Here is a 24,000-nt window from a genome sequence, read left to right on the forward strand (position 1 = left end):
AAGGGGTACTCGCTAGACCTGTGCAGCCTCCAGGATTTTGATCCTTGCTCGCTGTGGAATGCTGAACACAGCTTCTGCATGGAAAAGCTGAGGCAAAGGCCCAAAGCCTCTGCTAGATCCAGGAAGGGAACTGAGGATTCCTGACATTCCCTACCCACATTTTTAGCCACTGAATATTTTGTGGCCACACAAGGGAAAAAGCAACACTTGCAGATTCCAACCCCTTTTCATTTTTCCCTTTACAGAGTTTGCTTTAAGGCACATTCCAGCTCAGACTGAACGAGCTGCCTCAGTGCTCCACAGGAAAGTAGGGAAGAGCTGGTGGGAATGCTGATATTGCTGCTCCTTCCAGCCCCAAACCCAGCTCCCACCTTCCCCCCAGCAGCAGGTTTGGGTGCTGCCTGCCCAGCACCCATGGCTGAGGCACCCTGACGTGCACCCTCAGGCTCTGCCCCCTTCCATAAGCTGGGTGATGAAGAGCAGCAGCCCCTCCTCACCTCACACCCCAAACCAGCACTCAAGAGGTACCAGGAGAGGGGACCAGAGGGCTGCTGCACCTCGCTGAGTGTCTGGGGACACCCTCTGTCATACCCTGCTCCCAGCAGTGCCCAGAGAGCACAGCCAGGCTGAGAGCCAGCTGAGAACTGCTCCCAGGGGATGCTGAGACACAAGAGTGACACCTCACATAAGGGTCAGGTCAGCTGAGGTAAGAATCCCACTATGCAATGCTACCAGCTCGGAACAGCACCAGTTTTAGCACAGCTGGGAGCCCCAGGCTCATCCCCTGGGACTCAGGGGCCCCAGCAGAGAGAGTGAGCAGCACTGACCAGGCTGCAGAACCAGAGCACCCTCCCACAGCTCCCCTGGGCCTCCCACAGACAGGGCAATGCTCAGTCCCAAACCAATTCACACCAGTTTAGATAAAACCACTCCAACTGATGGGGGTGCAGCTGTACGAGCTCTAGAGAGAACCTCAGATGCTGAGGAAGATGGGAATTGTGTGGTGCAGGGAGAGGTTCAGGGAGCACAGGGCTCAGGCCTGGTCTGAAATCTGCATCTCTTCCATCAAGGCTATTCCTGCCCCAGGAGCCATTTCCAGTTACAAGGCATAACATCAGCCACTCCGTGGTAACAGCATCAATCCATGCCACATTAAAACACTTTCTTGGCACAATTTATTTTTTCTGACCCAAACAAATAAGCCATTAGCAAGTCATTAACAATATTCTACCCTAAATTGTCAGTTTAACAGCCCTGTAAAAACATTTTTAGTTTAAAAACAAAAGTGTGCATGCTGCTGATATTAAAACTGCAGTTACTCTTTCAGGAGTACCAGCTGTTTTGTTGCAAAGCATTTCCAACATACTAATCTGTACAGTAGAGACCAAGACTCGTTGAAGGCAGTAGATGGCTGTGTCAGGTGCCTCGCAGGGCACAGGGACAGCGACTCTGGGAATTTCTTGGACACTTCCAGATAAAATATTCAAGCCCTTTTGAGAGTTTGGTTCAGGCTGACCAGCACATAGTGAGAAAGGATTGTACATTCGTCTCTAAGTTGAAGTGAGCTGAACTGGTGTAATTTGGGCTCAATTCCAGACGCTTGGGTTTGAGCTACTCCTTGAATAATGGGCTGTTCCTTACGCGTGGTTTTCCATGTCAGCGATCACTGGCACTGCTTTTGGCCTTGCTACTCCACACCGATGAAAGCAGGGAGAACAAGGAAAGGAACAGAAAAGGATCTTAAAATGAACAGCTTCTTGCCAAACTAGCAAGGATACCATTCCCCCTTGTCCCAGGCTCCATGGATATTTCTATCAGATTTTCATATTGTAAGCGCTTCTCAGGAAGAGAGAAAACTCCAGAACAGTGAGTGTTTATTAGAATATTTTTTTGTTAAATAAAGAGCAGGAAAAAAAAAAAAAGGAAAAAAAAAAGTACTGCAGATTTAATTTCACATCTTGGCTCTGCTCTGACAAAGGAGAAGTTACTGAACTCAGCAACCACTTCTTGTCCCAAGCCAGGGATTAATTAATGCCCCTCCCAAAACTTGTACCTGTCCCAACCGACCCCCCCCAACCCCAACCCTTCCCATTTTATTTCCCAACTAGACAACACTGTTGGCAAATCAAGACAGCATGAAACTTACAGCAATAAAACAACAAACCCCCAAGTGAAGTGTGCCTGTGCATCGGGGAGCTCTCCTGTGCTGCTCCCCCGGGAATGCTGCCTGCAGGAGGCAGCTGTACCTTTCATAGAGGGCACACTGCAAGCACGCTCCACGGTGCGACCGTAAGTGCTGCAGAACCACAGGACAAGAGACTGAACACCTGAATTTTCCCCCCGGGACTTCTCTTCAGGGACACGCGCGTGGTTCTCCAAACGCGGCAGCGACGCCCGGTGAGCGCGGTCCGGCGCTTCAGCACAAACCCCAAGTGTCCAGTTCAGCACGGCGTAAGGCATGTGGACAAGAGAGACACGAGCAGGACGCAGCGGGAGCAGGGACAGCGTTGGTGAAGCCTCACTGCAGTTTGTCCGTCCGACCCCCCCCTGCATCCCTGACTCCCACCGCAGCCAGCGCGACCCGGGCGCTATTGCAGCGTTGCTGAGGCTGTTTGGTTTTGGCCAGCGGCTCCAGACCAGCTCCGTGCGGTTTCCCTCAGGTGGAAATGCAGAAACGTTGGTGGAAGCTGCCGGAAAAGCCGCAGGGATGTCTGCAGGGATGTCTGCAGGTGATCCGAACTCTGCCCTCAACTTCAAGTGTCACTGCACTAAATCGGGAGATACTGGTTGGGGAGTAAACTGGCCCAGCCACTAGCACTGTCACAGAATGTGTGTTTTTAAAAAACAGAACAAAAGGCAAACAGATTAATTATGAACCCTTCTTTTCAGAAGCAGACCAGGATTAAAAAAAAAACTCCCGCAAAATTAAAATGTTAGATCCTCCATCTAAAAAAAAGTTTATACAGATGTGCTGCAAGTAATCCCCACACGGGTCTGAGCAGCACCTTACAGTACAGACTAAGACTTGAAGAGCTGATCTCACATTGGAAGTATTTTAATTAAAAAAAAAAAAAAAAGTGGCTCTGGCTGGGGTGACACGAAGGGGACACTTGGGACACTTCAGAGCACAAGGCAGATGCGGGGCTGGCAGCCTCCAGGCCGTGGAGCGGAGTACCAGGAAAGGGGCACTTCATGCACAAAATGTATTTTACAAAATACAGATCCAAAAAAAAAAAGAAAAAAAAAAAAAAAAAAAAGAAGAAAGCAAAAAAAGCCAACAACAACAAAAAAAATCATCCCACCTTGCACTAAATCGCAGCACTCTGAACACTTGCTCTGCCCCAGGCGGCTGCCCATGCCTGGTGTGAGGGAGGAGGCATGGAAACGGGGAGGGGAGGGAAATCCAGGTCTCAGTCTGCTTTAGGGAATTGCTCTGGCAGGGGCCTCGTCAGTCATCTGATGTCGGACACGGAGCTCTCGGAGTACGGCGTGCTCATCACTGGGGTGCCGTTGTTGGCCAGACAGCCTTGCCTCAAGGTCTCAAAATATGAGGCCTGCACTGGTTTATGATACTGCAGAACTTTTATGGCATCCTCTATCTTAAACCATTCCCTTTTCCTTCCTGGGGGCAAAGAGAGACATTAGTAGAAGCAACAGAATTATGTTTTCTGATCTCAGGGGCCTCCCCCTCCAACCCCACACTGACAGCTTCCCATCCCCAGGGACAAGTGTTTGTTTAGGGCAGTACATCCCCTGTCTCACATTTCTTAATTAAAACCCCATTATTTTGCTATTTCTGCAATTTCTAGTCAAGCCAGGTGCTCATTTTAAGACAACTCACTACACACACACCAAGCACCACCCAATTTCCATCAGTTTGCAAGTGGACAAGTGTTCCTGTGGACATCTCTCAGTTCTTACTCTTTCCATAAAGAGCCTGAGGGGAGTCACGTTCCATTTGCTGCAGTGCAGTCACAAGCCTTGTGGAAACAACAGGTTCATTTCCACTTGGGAATCCAATTGAAACACAAAGGTTTCAAAGGTAACAGGGAATGATTAACCCACACTGCCCACATGTATTTCCTCTAGTCTCAAACAGGACAGTTCTTCATCTTTGCTTGGTACCATCCAGTGCAAGAATTAAACACAAAATTGCTGCAGAGGCAGCTGGACACTCACTTGGCTTCTCCTGAGCCACAGAGGTGACAAATCATCAATTTCACAACAATTTTTTTTTTTCCCAAACAACCAAAGGACACACTTTGCAACTTTTCCAATGACACTCACACAGATTCCAGGTCCCAGTGGGATGCTGAGCTGACCTGTGGTTTGTTTCCATCAGTTAATGCAGCATGCACCAAGCTTACCAATATTGACAGAGTCCTCCCAGTCCTCCAACACTTCGGTGACGATGAGTACGTAAACATAAGTCCTGTGCTTCCTGTCCCGGTTCTGGAAGGCAAAGGGGACAGGGTAACCACCAACCAAGAGCAGCAACAAACCTTTCTAGGCAGGAGGGCACTGGGCTGCTGCAAGGTGCATACTGCCCACCTTGGGTGCAGCTCTCCCACAGCACAGCTCATTCTTAGCTACTAAAAGCTGCTGTGTTTTAAATCAGAGAGGTCTGAAAGTGTTGAGAGAGACACCCAAAAGTGTCCCTGATCTGTGGAGCAGTAGTTTGTGGACTGATGTGCTTACAAATTAGTTCTTCAGCTAGGAAGGTTTTGACCTGTTTCACATGAGTTTGAAGGAGTCAGTGCCAGAACAACAGCAAGAGGAGCCGTGTCTGGTACCTGCCAATTGTGCCAGGTGTGGCTGTGAGTGCCACAAATGAAGGGGGGACTCCACTCTCCAGCTTTTGGCAGCACCAAGAATATTCAGCCATATCAGTTATCACCAGTGATTTCACTGAAGTGCTCACTGCAAAGATCAGAATTGCTGAGCAGGTGTGTTTTTATTTACCAGCAAGGCTCACTCCACAGCCCTGCAGAGCCATTGTTACTCCAAGATGATTTTTTGCAACAAAATTTCAGTGTCCATGTCTGAAACTTACCTCAAAAATTCCCACTAATCTTCCTAACGTCCCTTTCACTCCAGCCTAGGGAAGTTGAAAGAGAAAAGAAACATGCTTTAACAACAGCTCAGTACGTGTTTCCTACTTGTGCAGGACCAGTTCCTTTAGGACTGAAAGCAAACGCTTCAAAATTCTGCTTGTCTTAAACCAACACAGTCACAAGGCAAAAAACAGAAATGTATCCTGAGTGCTCAATATCCAAGCATTCACAGGGTTTTTTTCCTCTTGTTTTCCTACATTCAAACAATTTTGAATTCAATCTGGGGGAAGAAGAAATATTTGAAGAGTTACTCCTTGCATACCAATAAAGTCCTCGTGACCAGAATCTCCTCTGAAGGTTATTGCAGCCTGAGCAAGGGGAACATTGGCTTTGGGGTTTGGCAGTTTTACCCCTTCAAAATCAGAGTTTAAGGAAATAAAGTATGTGTAAGACATTCACTTACACCCCAAGAGTGATGTGAAAGCTCCCAGGTATTTCAGGGGTGTCCTGCACACACCTAAAACAAGCCAATATAAATACAAAATGCTGTGATGTGGCCAATATAAATATAAAATGCTGTGATGTGGCCCTGGCAGCAACACAAAGGGCAGATGCACACTGAAATAAAGCTCTTGAATGAAGCAAAGACACAAATCAAGAGATCTAAGCAACAGTTTTGTCTGTTTGAATACTACTGAGGATGTACCACTCCATCACATTTGGTGTCCCTTTTGGCACCTCTCTGCTGGCTCTCGCCCCACCCTCCTCAGCTCACTGTGCAAAATCCCAGCCCACTCTCCTGCCCTTGCTTCTGTTTTATGACTGTAAATGGTTGGAACTCAAGTGCTACAGACAAGATGAGATCTTGCTCCATGATTTAACAGGTCTGAACCAACCCACACAGCCTGGCACACCACCCAGCCACAACTGGGAGGTAGAGTCGGCTCCGTCTCCAGCAGCTGGAACACATCCCATGAACAGCCCAGGGAAATTGTGCCTCTTGCAGATGAGATACAGAGATATGATTATGCCAGGCTTCTCTTTTTTTTAAAAGATGTTTGAGTCACATTAATGCGAAGACAAATTCTCTGTCCTACTGACCAACTGCTGTCAGAAAGGAAGAACTTTCTTTAATGAGACAATTTTCCTGATTAAGTTCCAGCCTACTGCATGAACAGGTACCAGAGAATCCAGCCAGAAAACACCTCACCCCTGCTGCCAATGACTGCTGATGTGGAACTGCCCCAGGAGCAAAGGGTTTGGGGCTCCCTCACTAAGAAATCTAGAAATTTTTTGGTAACGCACACACTGAGCTCCACTTCTAGGAAGTGAATCAACTGAGTCTCCTATTTCATTTTTGGACACAAGCTTTATTGTCTCACCAGTATTTGTGACATCCTGCTGGGCCCAGAGGTGCCTCACTGCCTGTGACTCTGGGGCTATTTCTGGAGTGAGCAGCAGCCCCATGAAGGAGCAGCAATTCCATGCAGGTCGGTGCCCACGTGCGCAGGACGGGCTGGGCAGAGCCCGCTGACCTTTGAGGATTCCACCTCTCTGCCAACCCTGCTGACCTGGCCTCAGCCCTCTCCCAAGGCATCTGGAATGTAAATGCTTCAAATGCATTTCCCTCAAGGAACTCCTTCAGCACTGGGATTTATTTTTAGCTAAGCCATGTTCAACAGGCAGCAGAAACACAGGGAGGAACTGGAGGCTTCCACCTTCACAACATACGGACATGAATGCATTAAAAGGTGAAGGAGAATCAGTTATTTCTGGAAAATAACTGACTTAAACCAATGCTTCACTGGTTCCTGGAAAAGGTTGTTGAATTTCTGCTCTCCCTACCTGTAGGCATTGAATCAGAAGCCAGGGATTTTGTTGTGATGGTTTAGTGAACTCTCAAGTCTGACTAGAAATAAATTTATCTCCAGGCAACTGGCCAGCCTGGAGATGAAGGATGGATTCTGCTCAAGCAGCCTCCCAGGCAGTTTATCCCAGCTCTAGAATGGTGCTGGAAGTAGCAGAGGGAGGTGAGGAGCCCTTCCTTCTGTGCTGGTAAAGAGAGATGATGGAAATAATGCTGTCTTTAAACCAGGATCCTCCTGCTCTGTCCTGCCTGGTCTTATTTGTCCAAAACGGCACAAAAAAACGATGCCAAGAGAAACATGTCTTGTAGAAAAATCATGTTGAATTATCATCACACAAGTGGAGAAAGCTCTAAGCTTTGGTTCACACACAAACTTCTCATGTGCAGTCGTAAATGGCGACATAAAAGAATGGTTTGGTTCAAAAAAACCATTGGGCTGATTTTATAAAACAAGTTCTTACCAAAGCCTGCAAAACACATCAGCCACTGCTCCTGGGGGCCAGTGCCTCTCTCAGCCTGTTTTCCAGGTACAGTGGATTTTAAAGACAACACATACATGACACCCAACACCAAGAGGATTGTCATGCACCTGTTTTTGATGGAGCACTGAATTCCCACACCAACAGGAGAGTTGTCTCTGTACAATGGAACAAACATACATGAAAGTGGCATTCACAGTCTCACACAAATTTCTAACATAGAAGCTGCCCAAGACACCTGAGAAAATAACCTACAGCTGCTATCACTAACAAGTCAAGCTTGGTAACCAGCAAGGGAACTGCCAGGCTCTTCTCTGGGCAAGCTCCCCATCTTCTCCTTCATATGGGCAAGAAAATTTTCTTGAAGAGTTAAAGCACTGTCCCAGCCTCACCCAGGACTGCAGCAGGCTCTGAATCTTAATTTGCAGCAGATGACTCAGGAATTTTCTCCTTGATAGTAAATTAATGGCCCTCCTGGGTCAGACCAGTAAGGCAGAGGCAGCACAATTGATTTTGTGCCCCTCTAAGCACTGGAAGTGCTGCAATCCTCCAAGTACATGGAGAATCCCAGGAGGATCCCAGGAGGATGCTCCTGAACCCATCAGCAGGGGTAGGAGAGCACCAGCACCAACTGTTCCAGCTGCAGGTGTGGAAACAAAGCAAGGCAATCACAGGACAGGATTCCCTGGGAAAGGCACACTCAGGTACAAGAGGACACACAGAGCTGGCAAAATGAGCTTTTCCCCTGCTCTGCTGATCTAAATCAGTGTTCAGGGGAGGAGGAAAAGGCAGCTCTGGCAAGAGCACATCAGCCACAGGCACTGCCAGAGCCAGCTGCCTGCCCAGCACACACTTCAAACCCCCAGTGCACCCAGAGGGGTGGGCTGGCAGCTCAGGACAAGGAACAAAAACCTGGAGGAAATGAAGCTTTACTAGTTCTGCTGCTCATGGAACAACTTGTTTTAATAAAGAAAAATTACTGAAGCCATCCAAGAACAGCAGGTTCAGGTTTCAAAGCTGAAAATAAGTTGGGGTCAGATGCAAAAAGCAGCCTGCAGCAACACCATCTGTTCCTCGGGACAGCTTTTATTTCCTTCCATCTGAGCTAAGGAAAATGTGGGTTGGAATTTCAGCTATTTTACTTTGCTCTATTAGGCTCAAAGCCTGCATCTACTACAGATTACTGCTGGGCAAGAGAACGGTAGTGGAACACCCAAATCTTTGCTCTAAGACCTGCACTACTGAAGGTGCAAATCCCACCCAAGAGGGCTGTGGACACATTTGAAGGATGCTGATTCCAGGCCAGCTGGGCAAACTCTGCCATCTCAGAGAGGGTCAGACTCATTCATCTAATTTGGTACTGCATGACACCTTTATTTGCTTCTACACTTGTGAAATAGAAATGAAATTCCATGTCAGAATGAAGAACTTTCAGATACTGCAATCGTTTTGTGAAGTCTGAGTACACAGGGTAAGGGACAGGGACTTTGAGTCACCACTTGCACTGGGTATGACCAATAGGAAGGGTTCAAAGGCCATCATCTCATCATTCAGCTGTGGCCCTGCAGTACTTTAAAAAAAAAAAAATCTTCCTATTTTAGCACCGAAAGATATCAATATCTGTGTTCTAAATCACTAACAAAATACATGAAACAGGAAAGATTATCTATAAAGCATGTTTAGAAGAGGGGAAAAAAAAGTTCCAGCAACCAGATCAAAGTACTGCCATGAAGGACTATTCTTGATATTGGCACCAATTGCCTGTTTGATCACAGATCAAGCACAGATTATCTGGCTTTTGACTCCCATGAAAAAAGAACAACCAACGCTCCTGCAGTATTATAAATTTAACATTTACTAAGTATTTAAAGGTCAGGATGTGAAGAATGCTCTAAGTGAAAAAGGAACTGGTGCTGAGTGTCACAGATGAGTGTGGAGGCTTTTTTCAAAGTCACTCTATAATAAGTTTAAGGCATCTATTTCTAAACCATGATGTTCACCAGTTGCTCACACCCATAAAAACCCCTTCTTCCTAAGCAAAGAACACACTCCATGAGCACCATGACCTGTTTGAAAAGGGCACACACCTTCCACAAGGTGAACTTTAGCACACACGTGGAGTCCCCAGCTCTGTAAGACTGACTACAGCACTTCTCAGCAACCTGGCAAAAATAAGAGGTTTCTTCTGAAGAGGCTGCTGTGACCCAGAGTTGCTGTGTGTCTGCTGTCTCTGCACAAACAATGCCCAACAACTCCAGTCACTTCCAATTTCATGCAGACAACAGGGAGCATGACAAGTGTTGGTACCTGTCTGCTTTAATACTTGTGCTGGTACAGACTAATATAGATAAGGAGTACCTCAAACTAGGACAAGGACTTGAACTCAAACTGGGACAGAGGGATCACAGCCTTCACTGAGAATCAACATTTCATTTTTGGAACAGAAAGAGGGAAAAGTTAGGTAACTTTAGATGACAATTATTTCTGCAATAACATGGATAAACCCAAACACATACACAGTAAAATTAAAACAGTGAATGCAGAAGTTAAAATGTTCACTTAGGGAAGCATGTTTTGGAAAAAAAATGCACACCATGCAAAAGAGAATGAATTGGGAAGAGAGAGTCTATTGTCATCCTCAAAAGCCACAAGCAACAGGAAGGGTCACAAGTTCTTACAGCTCTTCCAACTGGCTCTTACTAAAAATTGGAAAAGGCATACCACAGCCAAGGAAAGAAACCCCACACGTTTCTCCCACAGCATTGCTCATTGCCATGGGGGAAATTGGATTTTCCCTCTCCTACCTCAAGGAACAAACTGGAACTGCTCAGTTAACCTGTGTCCCCATGAATGGCTGTCCCATGAGAGAAACAAAGACCTCAAACCTACTCAGAAATCAGCCTCAGGTCCAAACAACCCCAGAAGACCCGGATTCACATGGAAGGGAGAGCAAGGGCTCCGAGCAGCCTCCTGAAACCCTTCCTGCCAAACTGACAGCATGAGCTGGGAAGGTGGGTCTGGAAGGTGCTCCTGTCTTTCCCAACATTCCTGCTGTGCTCCAACATCATCCCCCTGCCCCCAGCAATCAGCCCCAAACAGCTCGAGGCCAGGGATGTGGGGGATAATTCCGTGTGCAGGCCCTCAGCAGCAGCACATGAGCACAGCCCAAAGCAGGAAGGCCTCGCACCCTAAAGCTCTGCCAGCACCACTGGCAGCTGCGGGGTGCTCATGTCAGACAGCTCCGTGTCAGCTCCTCCACCTGCAGCACCCAAGGCTGGGGGTGCCCAGGTGAGCCGGGGGTGCCCAGGTGATTCCCAGGTGCTCCCGGTGCTCCGAGCTGCTGCCGTTCCGTGCTGGGAGCAGCCGGGCAGAGGTGCCTCGCTGGGCAGAGCTCACCCCTGCCAGGCTGCCAGGGCTTGAGTTACACTGGCAGCGGGCAGGGCTCCACGTGAGCAGGGAACACCAGCCGAGGAGCGGGATTATCTCAGCCAGCCCAAACCAGTTCCTGCGCGGCCGCAGCCGTGCCAGGGCTCCCTTCCAGGCAGCGCTGTCATGGAAAGAGCGCGGCTCTCCCAGGGCGCCGCTGCCCGCGCAGGGAGTGCCCCTGCACATTTATTTTAAGGGTTGAGAGGCAAAGCTCTGCACCTCCTGAATGAACCCTGGACTTCTGTATCAAATCGCCTCATTATTAATAATGCTTGGGCTGTAAAGCAGGAGTCTGCAGCTAAAAATATTTCTATTGTTCTGGTTACACTCACTTTGGCTTGTAAAGCAGTTGAAAGGTTGCCGAGTTACTGGAAAAGCAGGAGCTGGGTTACAAGCTGGAAATAAAATTTGCAAGCAGCAATTCCCAGTATTAGAGGGATCTAAAGAGACTTAAAAAAATAAACTTTAACTGTATAATCTCTTTCTGATAAACTGCTAGATTATTAAAACATCCACAGAGAAACATGCAGCTTGAGATCTGCCACATTTGGTTAGTCCAACAGTCTGAATATTCAGAGTTTTGTCAGACAGCAGCACGTACTTCCAAATAATTCAGGAAAAAACCTGCATATACCAGACAATTCAAAAAAGCAGCTACAGGAGAAGCTCCCTTCCAAGTCCCATCAATTAGCTCTTGCTTTCTGTTCTGCACAGAGCCCAAAGATTTATAACCCTCTCAAAAGCATTTTTAATCCTGCCTTATGTAACCATGAACCTACTTGGCCCTTCCATCTATAATCACGCAGTCATTTCTGAACCTAAGCATCTCCCCAATTGGTTAATATTCAGAAGCAAATTCTAAAGACATGTTTTACATACACTGCAGTCAACTGCTATTTACTGCCTTTACACTTCTTATGAAAAAAAAAAAATGTTCTTCCAGCAGCTTTAAGAGAAAAATGTGCCTTCTCCCTACATGCAATTGATCTGTGTTTGATCTGCTGTTTGATCTCCTTCCTGAAAGAGCTTCAAGCAAAAAAAAGAAAAGAAACCAACCAACCTATGCACACCTTAGGAACTACTGCTGGTAACTTATGGCCAATTTCACTTATTCACATAAACCTCACAATGTACTCTAAACGAAATACATACCTAGGTCCCTATATTTTGATTGCTTTTAGTGGCTGCTAGGGGGTTATTTCTACCTTCTATGCAAGTACTAGACAGGTCCACAAAGGCACAGCTGAATTTTGAAGCTCTCTTACAGAGAAAATGAAGCAGAGACTATATATACACTGAAGTGACTAGAGCTGAACTTTATTTTCAGTTAAAGGTATCAGGCAAGGACAAGCTCATTCCAGCTGAGAGGTTTAATTACATTCCCATGTTCTCTTATTTAGGACTCTGTTTTCCTCCCACGTGGGATGGGGATATCACCCTGTCTCTCTCTCTCCACCTCAAGGAGAGGAAGGAAGAGTGATGAAAACAAACCCAGAGAAGCCGGGCTAACAGGGCAGGGTGAAGGCACTCACCTCCTCACAGACCTCGCGCACGGCGGCCACGCCGGGCTCCTCCTCGGGCTCCATGCCACCCCCGGGGACAATCCATCGGTCTGGATGGCGACTACTGCTCACCAGCAGCACCTGTGGAGAGCAGAGACAGCTGATGGGGCACCCCCAGCACTCCCCTTCAGAGCCCAGCTGCAGGGCAGAGATTGTCTTTGTGCCTCACACACCCCCAGACACGACCCACCCAAGGCAGGTCCTTGCCACTGCTCGCTTCTCCCTCAGCCCCATCCACACAGCCATGGAAATTCCAGCACTCCCACACTCTGTGTTACCTCAGCCACTGCCTCTCCCTGCTCTGATGCATTGCAGGAAAAACTGTCCTTGCACACCAAAACACTCATTAGCACTGGGCACAGCATCACCCGCAGTGTGAGTTCACTGCAGAGTCCCCACAGCTCGGGATACACCCCAGGCAACAACACAAATGCACAGATGCTGCTCAGCACCTCCACCCTTTGCAGAAGTACCTTGATTTAATTCTCCTGGTGCCTTTGGCCTTGCCTGTCCCTGCAGTTCTGTCACCAACCACACATACACGTCCAGGAACTCCCACTGCACTATTTAAGTGCAATTGTCTGAGCACAGATTCTCAGCCCCACTTTTTGTCACTTCTTTTGCTGTAGGCACTGAGGATTCAGCTCTGGAGCCAGCACTTGGCTACTTTTGGTTTAGAGGAAGTTGTTTAATGAGGTAAAAGTAAAATAAAAGCCTATATAAAATCTATTAAACTCAAAACCCCCTAGGAAAGGGCTGTACAGAAGGACAGACTTTTGTGAATGAGAAAAATGGTTCAACCCTCTTCTAAGGAGGGATTTACCATACCCATGCTTTGGGGCAGGTTTTCTTGAAACAGTATTTTTTATTCTGGGTAATTCTGCTCTGTAGGAGTTCAGGTTCTGATTTGCCACCTCCCAGCAAGACAAGCTCTAACTAACACTCTCAGCTGACTACAGACTGTCCCAAAGAACAGCGAGATGCTGTGCTTATTAAATCTACTTGCAATACACCCATGAGCAGAGATGGAAACTTAAAACAACACTAATACTGTTGTCCAGCTCTCTAAACAAAGCTCGTTCATTAGAGTCATCCTGCTGTACTTCATCATTTCACAGGCACAAAGCTCAGAGCCAAAGCGACTTGCTCCAGAAACTTTCCAACATACCAGTCCAATTAGGTTCCAGGCCAGCTGTAACAGTGTCAGACATTTGGGAGTTACACTGTGGAGACACTGAAATCCCAGGCTTTACTGGGGAAACAGTGATTTGCCAGTAGGATATGAAAAGATTTGCACTAATTACCCAAAGGAATCTACCTACAGAACTCAAAATTGAACTTCCAAAACAAAAACAAGCACAAGATTTCCAGGATTTTTCAGCTGGTTTATCTTGAAAATTCTCTGACCAAACTCATAGTGGAAACAAATGAAGGTGCATGAGCCACCTCAGTTCCATAGTTCCAAGTGGGATGGTGCCTGCCCCATCCTCTGGCAAGGCTGTCACAGAACAGTGTTTGCTTTACAGTGACATCCCAAGTGTTTGGCCCTCTCCAAGAGGAAGGCAGAATTCCTTTCCTCCAGGCATCCAGTCCATGTAAAACTCCACCAGAAAGCCATGCCTAAATAGGGAATGTAAACTTCATTCATCCTCAGAGCCCTTGGGATAGCAGCCAGTCCCTGCCAGGCTCCCCAGCCACCTCAGTTTGCCACTGTGCCTCTTCCTAGCACAGTACTTGACTTCTACTCCATCCCCACTCATCATCCAAAAGAGCTTGGACTCAAATTCCTGACTCCAGGTCAGCTGGTGATTCTGAGGACAAAGCTAAAAGAGCAGGAACAGCCATTTCAAGTGCACCTTTGCTGCCAGGTAAGGAAGCACCAGCTCTGCCACTTCCCACTGCAATTCAGAGCTCCAGCTCGAGGGGAAAAAAGAGCAGAAAAATATTAAAAAAACCTCCAAAGAACCAGATCTTTGAAACTCAGCACAGCACATCTCACAGCCCTGAACTCCTGCCACCTTCCAGGCGTGAGAACAAGGATCTGCTACAGAATCCTGGACACAGACTGCTCCAGGAAACCTGCTCAGGCTGAGACAATGCCTCAGCAATACACCAGGAGGAACTTCTGGGTGCAAACAATAGTTTCAGGCAAAGTAAATTAACTTCAGCTGCTCTGGCAGTTGAGCATTTTCTGAATAGAATTAACATGAACAACCCTTGCTGGGAAGGAAAAACCTGTCATTCTCACACTTTTATGTAATCAGACTATTTCCTGTTTAATAAAAAGGAAATCCCATCAAGAGAGTGCAGGAAACAAGCCCTACAAGGTCATTCTTTTAAAACAACTTCAAACAGGATATTGCTACCAATGAGCTCTCCCAAGACAAAGGGGCTGAGTTCCAAAGGAGGGGGAGACATTGCTGTGTTGGAAAAAACCCACACTTCCAACACTAGTCCTGGATCCCAATACATGCAATGCATTCAGAGGGATCAAGGAAAAAGCTGTCATCATCCAAATCCCAAAAAAGTTTGGGCTGGAAGGGACCGTGTGAAGCCCATCTCATTCCATTCCCTACCACCTTCCAGTAGACCAGCCCAGGGTACAGCTGGCTTTTTAGCTCATTAACTTCTTTATTACATAAATAACTTTTATTTTAATACATTCTAAAGTACTTAATTTAATCTAAACAGCCATCAAAAATAAACCAAAATTTAGTTATGTTTTAAAATCAGGCTAGAACACGTAGGAAGGTCAGATATTTCCATTTTATCCTTGCCAGGCAACTGTGTTTAAAATGGCTACTGAGACTCTTGGCCTGCCAGGAATTTTGGAGTTGGATTTTGGAGCCACGTCCTGCAGACTTTTTGGAAAAGCATTTGCAGGTAACACACATGTCACATGGCCAAGTTGTGTTTTCCAGGATTTCAAAGACAATTATGTCATTTCAAAGCAGGGAAATGAGCAACACAAGCCTCTCTGGCAAGGCAAGAGGTGGCCCTGCTGAAATTCTCCCACACAATCCCCCACAACAGAGAAAGTTTAGAAAAATAAGCCAAGTTTGAAGTGTGCAGCAGGGGCTCGATGCAGAGCCTCAAGGCAAGAACCTTCAAAGCTGCACACAACAAACAAACCCAAACAAACCTGAGCAGTACTAACCCTGCCTGGAGGAGACAGGAAACACACCAAGACATCTAAGGCTGCCCAGACAGCCAAATGGAATAAGGAGCTCCATGGGAAAAGGGGTAAAGAGTTTGTCCCTGGGATAAATCTGGGCATCCCCCATACACAATGCTGACTTTAAAACAACCAACACAAACCACTGTGTCCACATGGAGGGGTTTTTTCTGTCTTCATTTCACAGGAATAATGGGGCTCTGCAAAGCAAGAACTGGGCAACCAGGACCAGGCAGAGAATTAATTCCCCATCTGTGGAACAGAGGAGCAGAGGTTCCCAGGTTCTTCCACGCTATGGTGGATTTAAACAACAGCCACCACCCATAAATAAAACAAGAGCAGCTATACCATAAGGAACACAATTCCTCGAAAGAGGCTCCACAGCAGCACTTGAGCAGACAGAAAGGGCCACAGCCCTGCGAGGAGCTGGGCCACAGCATGAGTAGAAAATTAGCTGAGAACCTTCCAGACTTTCAGGAAAAGCCAGTGCTACCCACCTGTGCCAGCCAGGGCCTGGCGAGCTGGCAGCCAGCACAGGGAACAGCAGGCAAGATGTTAAATCCAGGGTCTGGCCCAGCAGCCTCCTGCTGCCAGGAGCTGATCCATAGCTTCTGGCTCCTGACACAGCCTCTGCACTGCCTTACAAGCTTCCCCTCAATATTTCCAGGCTTTCCCTCAATATTGACATGCTTTCTATCAATACTGTCGTGCTTTGTATCAACATTAAGCTATAAATCACATCGTTTGCACAGCGACTGAAGCACAAACCTCCCAGCATTGCACCTCATTTCCCACTCCAGCATCATTTATCAGAGCACAGCCTGCAAGGGAACTCTGCTGCCGCAGAGGCTGCAGGAGCTGGGAGAGAAGATGGCTGACTGCAAGGCTTTTGCTGTTCAAGCTGCCTTTGTCTCAAAGTTTCAGTTTAAAATGAGTGTGTTCTCAGGAGCTGAGCTGCGCTCCCATGTGCCCCATGGTCAGGCAGATCCCAGAGCTGGTGCTGTGTCCAGCATAACAAACACCTTGGGTGCTTCACTCCAAATTAACAGAATTCTCCCAATCCCCAAATATCAGTCCTGTAAAATGCTTTTCTACCTGACAAAAGTGGGATGTTCATCTGACCACACCAAATCACCTCTAAGCCCTACAACCAGCAAGGGGTGAGAACTGGAGGAGTAGGGGGAGAAGAGGGACATTGCTGTCACCAAAATTAATCTCATTTCCCCGGCAGCAACACAGCCTCGATGACTGCCCAACAAATCACATGTTTTGCCAAACTGCAAAGGCAGTTTGCCCCAGGGTGCACGCCAGGGCTTACGGGAGGGCTTCTCCCACCCTCTTGCTATTCCAGGCACGTTCTGGAGCTCGCACATGGTAGGAGTGAATCCAGCCGGCGGTCGCAGGGCTACAGCCGGCCCTGCACCTGCCAGGGTCAGCAGCTGGGACCACAACACACACTCTCACCAGAAATCCCTCCCTGCCCATAACAGCCTGTCCTGCCAGGAGCATTCCAGTTCCTCAACAGGATACGTTTCCTTAGACAAGTGTTATTTTTGCACATGCACCTGCACCAGGCTCCGTGGGATAATGGGATTTAACTGATAACGAGGGACCCAGGGGTTGGAGGTGGGAAATTCACAGCAGGACGTGCAAAAGGGAAGGGATTCGCACTAGAGAACTTGACAAAAGTAAAGCACAAGTTTTGGAATGGGAGCAGGAGGTGAACTGGAAGGAGTTCAAGTCATTTCAAGTGCTTGGATCGCACCTACACTCCTATAACCAGAGAGGAAAAAATACAGCAGATTCTGTTGGTTTTTAGGCTGCTGGTTAGAATAACAATAATAAATCACCACGTACCGCGCTGCTGCCCTGGCTCCAGAGCTCCACAGGTCCTGTTACTGCTACTGCAGCGCTCCTGCTGCTTCAGAGCCACTGCCTGCTCCTAGCAGGGAGGAACACAATCCCAAGTCCTCCCCCTCCAGCGAAATTATGGTTTAGATAACCACAGAAATTATCTGCAACATGCCTTCCCATGCTTCAGGAGCAGCTGAACCGCCTGCAGCAGCAGCCGCTGCTTTCAGAAGCTGAGGGCTGATAAGGGGCACTCCCAGAGAGAGACCCCAAACCCCAGAACCTATTTCTGCCTGTCAAAACCAGTTTGGTGACCACTCAGTGCTTACACAACTTGTGCAGGCACACCTTTTCCAGAAGAAAGGCTGGCTTGTAAAGTGCCTTTTTGAGTAAGGGAGGAGAAAAAGCAATGAAGAGATATTTGGGCTTTTTACAGAGCCCAAATGACTCTGGCTGTCAGCAGCTGCACACTGTTCTGATTAACCACCCTACTCTGGACATACAGCATGCATAAACTCTTGGGTAGCTGCTCAAATATAAGTAGTTAATTCTACACACAGCATCAATATATGTCACCTGCAGGAGGAGAAGTAACCCCTGAAACATCTGACAAAAATCTACCCAGCAGGTAATTGTACCCCTCCGAATTTCACAGGTTAATGTGAAATTGCTGAGAACAAAGAGTCAGTGTGCCATATCCAGTGGCAGAGACAGGAATTCTGAAACAAGCACACACAAAATTGGAGAGATCTTTGACTGGTCTGTGCAGTCAGTCCTTCAGCTGGGTTGAAAAAGAACAAGTGTTTAAAGTAACAGAGGCCCTGTTTCCCTACCACTGGATGTCATCTACAGCACTCCCACACGGATGTTTGCTATTTGTAAGGTAAAACTGAGTTTGCTAATTTTACTCTATCCAAGCAAACCAGGAGAACCCTCTTTATTTTAAAAGAACATAAAAGTCCACAGACATGGTTGGTTTTGTTTTTTTTTTTTTTTTTTAATAAGAAGGGAAAGAGTTGCTTTTCCAGACTGTGAGAGACCATCCATGGAAAGATAAGGTCCCCTGGCAGCAGTCCCTGCTGGGTGCACCCCCAAATGCTGGTACCTGTCTCCACACTGCAGGAGTTTATCTGAAGGGTGCTGAGATGAACCGAGTCAGACGTGGGTTTTTTTAAAAAAGAGGGGGTACAGGATATAGAGAGCGAGGAGAAAAAGGTAGGAAAAGCAGCTCCTAATCAAGCACTAAATGGAGCTGAGGTGGAAGAGATTCCAAAGCAGTGTTCTGCAGAGAACAGACACAGCCACCACTGCTGGGTTCTCCTCCACAGACCCAGGGTGGAGCACACCCTCTTTCCATAGTCATCACTTTTCCCTGAGTTGCAGCAGAACAAAACTGACTCAGTTCTTCAGTTTCACAACAGCTCGCTGAGCTTCCAGCAAATGAAGTGAAAATTTAACAATTTTCATTCTTTTGTTGTCTGGAAAAGTACAAGAGACCATGGAATTGCTTGTAAAACTGTTTAGTGACAGCTGCTTTTGTGAGAATGCAAAACACTTTTTAAGATGAAAGCCAAGTTTTGCAGAGGTTTATCAGTGTTCCTGCTCTCGGAGTACACAACCTACAGATCTACACAATCGACAGGGCTGAGAGGGATGGGAGAAGCACAGGCAAGAGACCCACTTCCAAGCTGGCCCTTACCCCCCTGGAGATGGGGTAACAGGTTAGCAACAGACCAGGAGAACTTCACTAGGGTTCAACCACAACCCTTTTATGCAGCAGATGGGAGCACACACAGCCAAGCCCAGCCATCAGAACAGGGATTCTGAGACTATTCCACGAAAAGCAGGATGATCATATGATGCTGGGCTCACTTACATCCAAGTGGGTTTAGCTGTTATTGGTTTACACCAGAGCCAAGGCCCAGGAGCACCTCGTGATCCCCACCACACTCGGAGGGTTCCAATCCCAGCTCTGCTGTGTTACATCACAGCTGGAGGAAAACCGGCCCGGGAGAGGCCAGAAGGAAAAGAAAAAAGGTTCGTTTGCATTCCAATGGCTTTCCCAGGGGCCACCCGGCCCAGCTCTCCCCGTGACCACCGAGGCTCAGCTCGTGCCAGGGCACCGGCCCCTGGGTGAAGCCTCTCTTCTCCCAGCTCCATTCAGGCCTCATTCACTGCTCAGAAAAGATTCTTCCAGAGGCATTTTCTCAAAAAAAAAAAGTCTTTAAAAATGCCCGTGGTTAACGAGCAGCTTGTCCTTTCACAGACACAATGTGGGCATGTTGAAACCTGCTGCTGCCCCAGCGCAGACCCAGGGCCCAGTGGTGCCTCTTTATCCTGTCAAACACCCCCGGAGCAGGGTTCCAGCTGCTGGGGCACCAGGGGCATTTTCTGGGATGTTTCCTCATGGAACAGCTGGTCCACACAAAAAACACGTGTGTTATGTAAAAATGACACCCTGGTGGCAATGCTGAGGGACAGAGACACCCCAAGCAATGAAGTGACTCCAGAGGTACCACAGGATTTGGGAGCTCTCCCTCTGCACTCTCCTTCCACAGTTCTGCAAATACTCCAGGAGTTCAGTCCATGTGAAAAGATGGGAATAGCAAAGTCCTGATGTCTGCCTGCTGGAGGGTCCTTTGAAGTCTGTTCCCACTCTCTGAATTAATCCTGGTGCTGCCCCAGCTCTCCCTGTTGCCCAAGGATGTGGATTGGATCGTGGTTTGGGAAACCACACACAATTTGGGGGCTTTCCACAATGCTCAAAAAATGTAAATTTTTTTTTCTCCATTTGAGATTCACGTTGAAATTAATTCTCCCTGTGCTGCTTTTTAAATGAATATGTAACAAAGGCATCCTTTCAGCCAATACTTGGTCTTCTAAAACTGTTCCAGAGCTTTTTTCATGCCCAAAAGTAGCAGCCTCCAAATGCAATGCAGAGACAATGTGCAACCTCCAGCAGCATAAGGAAAAAATAAATCACTTAAAAACTAAAAAAGAACAAAGTATTTTTCTGTTAAGCCTCTTTATTTGCAAATGTAACACCAAACCAAGGACATGGTGTTTTATCAATCTCTAGGGATTGCAAAGATTTCAATGAAAAATATATCAGTGAACTGAAGAGTCGGGGGAAACACCTAAACAGAAGAAAGCAGCCTCCTCTGTAAGAGTAAACAAAATTCTCTTATTTCTTCTTGTCCATTGACAAACTTTTTTAATTCAAGAACTAATGAGGGTTAAAAACAGGAAAAAATGAGATTTTTGAAATCATAGCAGGAAATTAAGAAGAAAGGCAAGACCAAAGTTCTACTATTTCTTAAGCATTTAAAAGGAACAGTAATGAGAAACAGCCAGTCCTAGGAAAAATCCAACTTTAATACAGAAAGTTTAATTTTTTTATCAAAACATGCTTCTTTTCTTCTCTCTTCTTTTCAAACACTAAGCTTTTAATAGCTCTTTAATGTACATACTTTGGCCCTGGCTCTTTCTCCCCTCCCTGGAGAGACCTTTTAAAGAGATCTCAATTTCCACTTAAATAGAAGCAATCAATAATAAAATACGTCAGTAACATTAAAAAGTATTATTATCCAAGAGCAAACCAAGAAATCTTTCACAGCCATTCCATATTCTGTGCTTAAATGTGTACAGGTAACACCTTCCTTGCTATTAAAAAAAGTGCAAGTAGCAGTGAGTGGACACCAGTCAGCTTCTCTCAAAGTTTATTTAAAAGCCAAGAAATGAGAATTAATCCAAGAAATAATTAGAAAGGAAAATTAATAAGGTGTCCTGCTTGCTGATTTCACTCATGGACACAGGTTGAACTTCAGTGCCTTTTGGCCAAGGCCAAGTGCAGGATCTGGGCACAGAGTCCATCTCAGTGGGGTTAATTCCATGAGATTGGGTAAGAACTTTCCTTGATGTATTTGTGACAAGCCCCCTTCCTGGGCAGCTCCTGCAGCAGGGCTGTAACAGGTGGGAACAGAGGATGCAGCTTCAGCTCAGGGCTCAACCCACACACAAATCCCTTCAAAGGCTCTGAGATCAGACCTGTCCTTCCCTGCCTCATTCCTCACCCACAGCACACAGAGCACATCCCAAGGAAACCACCCCAGCCCGGAGTGCAGCCCTGCCACAGCAACCACTGCTCCAGCCCCGGGCTATCCCAGGGCAGCAGAGCCACTGCCAGCTGTCACTGCGAGCTCAGGGACGAGGCCACCAACATCGACCACAGGGACAACAGAGGCTCCACTGCCCTGCACACAGAAAGCTCCCCAAAGCTCACAGACCCCCGGGAATGACCCAGCACAACCAGCACAGGGAGCCAGCTCCCTCAAACCCTGCCTGAAACCAGAAACAGATCGTTCTACTCCAGCTCTTACCTAAAAGCTAAGAGCCTGAAGGAGTTTAAATTCAATCCACTGCAGGTGGAGACCACAGCGGAGACACAAGTGACACAAAAGTGGTTTTAAATCTCAGCCTTACACCAACCTGACAGCTGAGACTGCTGGAACCATCCATCCCACACTAGCACGCCTCGGGAAGGAGTTCACTTTCCTCCTTGGACCTCTTGGATCAGCACTGTGACATTGCCACACAGCCTGCTGTCCCAGCACAGTGAGGGCTCTGACCCCTGTCATTAACACACCTCGGTGTCCCCAGCACCATGAGGGCTCTGTCACCAGCTCCCACGGGCTGGAAGGATCAGCTGGCGCCTGTGCAACACCGCAGCCTGAGATGTGTTAAAATAAAACTCACAACCAGTCCCATGCTGATTGCCTCAGGCACCTGTTAAAAGCACTTTTCTACCCTAAACCACCCTGCAGTCACACATGGCCAAGCCTCTACCTCTCGAGAAGAGGCTGCAAAGTACCCCACTAATTGTGTACCATTCATCAGAGCACTCCAACGCCCTCACGCACCCATGCTGAGCATCCCCAGTATCATCACACAAAACAATGATGGTCTTCTTCACGGTCAGTCCATAAATTTCCTGGAAGTCCGTGGGAAGGATCAGTTACACTGAACACTGCACCAACCACATTGCTGTCATTTCAGACCATTTCTGCTGAAATGCTGACACTCCTCATCACGCCAGCACAGCTACAAAGGGCTTGTGCAGTCTCCTTCACGTTAAATAATAACTGGATGTATGCTAATTGCCTTTCCTCCAGTGAACTGTCTGCATTCCCTTCCGATTTCCTGTAGCTACAAATATGATAATCAGGAGAACAAAGACTTTAGCACAGCCACTCGGGCACAGCAAATGCAGTGGAGTGTGTACGCCTGACTCCAGCAGCAGCAGCAGAAGGCAGACCTGCAGCCTTGCTGCTATGAGCACCCTGAGCCCACCTTCGGGAGGTGTCAACAAAGACCGGTGTAAAATCGCACACGGGAGCGAAGTTTCTCACTGTAACTTCCCGGACAATGCAGCCCCTTAGCAACGCGGCCGCTCTCAAACCAACCAATCCACCTTTAATTCCCACTTCCTCCCAAACTCTCTGGACAGCAACTTCTGGCACTCCATCAGTCCCCTTTTATCCCAGTTTCTTTTTATAAATCCAAGGTCAGGTTTCCTCTCCCATCTCATGTGATGTGCTGGACTGAAGTTCTGCCAGCCTGGTGGGTCCCCAACACTGCCAAACCCCCCCCCGGCGCTCCCCTCAGCCTGTCCCGCCGCCCACCGGGCATCTCCCCGGCTCCGGCGGAGAGCAGGAACCCAGTGCGAAGCACCAACTCTCCCAGCGACGCTGAATGACGCCTGTTAAAAATAAAACCCCGCTGGGACCGAGTCCCCCCACCCCGGGCGGCTCGGGGGTCCCGGGCCCGGCCTCGCCCCTCACCTCCTCCTCGCTCTCGCTGCGGAAGCACAGGCAGGCCGCCCGCTTCTTGTAGCCGTCCCCGTCGTAGGTGCGCGTCTGGTTAGACTTGAGCTTCATCATCCTCCGCTCCGGGGGCGACGGGGCCGGAGGACGCGCGGCCCGGAGGGCGGGGGCGGGCGGGACCCACCGGGCGGCGAAGGACGGGGGGGCGCGGGAGGACCGCTTGCCCGCGACAGTCTCTTTCTGGGTCTCGCTTCGTGGGTCTCGCTACGCGCTGCCTCCCTTCGCCCGCCTCACCCCTGCCCTCGCTCCCGGCCGCGCCGCCGCCACCGCCCGCGCTCCGGCCACCGCCGACGACGACCGCGCCGCCATCTTGGGGCTCGCTACGCAAACGGCGTAGCGAGGCCGGGCGGGGAGGCGGCGCTGCCCCTGCGGCCTCACGGCGCGCCCGCTACGCGAAGTGCGCAGCGCGGCTTCCAGAATCGCTCCCCCCGCTCTGGCGTCGCCGCCACGCCCCCGCCCCGGCTCGCGCGCTCTGCGCCATTGGTGCACGCCCCGTTCGGGAATACAGCGGGCGGCGTAGAGCGGCGGCGGCGGGCGCTCGGCCGTACGCGAACGGCGCAGGGGCCGGGCCGGCCGCGCGCACGTGGCCCCGCTGTGACAGCGGCTCCGGGGGGACAGCAGCGCCCGCCCTGCGCCGCGCGGGGGCGCTGCAGGGGCCGCGCCAGTCCCCACCCCCCTGGTGACACCGCGGGGCCGTGTCCGTT

General features: G+C 48.5%; 1 protein-coding gene across 2 annotated transcripts; it reads right to left on the bottom strand.

Moving 5' to 3' along the window:
- Positions 1–1,158: 1,158 nt before the first annotated feature.
- Positions 1,159–23,594, bottom strand: NUDT3 (nudix hydrolase 3). Of its 2 annotated transcripts, XR_007780152.1 has the most exons (6): positions 23,255–23,594; positions 12,359–12,469; positions 5,054–5,098; positions 4,368–4,452; positions 3,303–3,622; positions 1,159–2,817 (listed from the first exon to the last, which is right to left on the bottom strand). XR_007780152.1 is itself a non-coding variant. In XM_030233113.2 (5 exons), exons 1-5 carry the CDS (start codon positions 23,351–23,353, stop codon positions 3,453–3,455), a joined length of 510 nt encoding a protein of 169 aa, XP_030088973.1. In that variant the 5' UTR covers positions 23,354–23,594; the 3' UTR covers positions 1,159–3,452. The 2 variants fall into 2 exon arrangements, 1 of the variants encoding a protein (XP_030088973.1); XM_030233113.2 differs by having other exon boundaries at positions 1,159–3,622.
- Between the last annotated feature and the right edge of the window lie 406 nt (positions 23,595–24,000).

This window comes from Serinus canaria, chromosome 26 (genome assembly GCF_022539315.1).
Source record: "Serinus canaria isolate serCan28SL12 chromosome 26, serCan2020, whole genome shotgun sequence".
Taxonomy (NCBI): Eukaryota; Metazoa; Chordata; class Aves; order Passeriformes; family Fringillidae; genus Serinus; species Serinus canaria.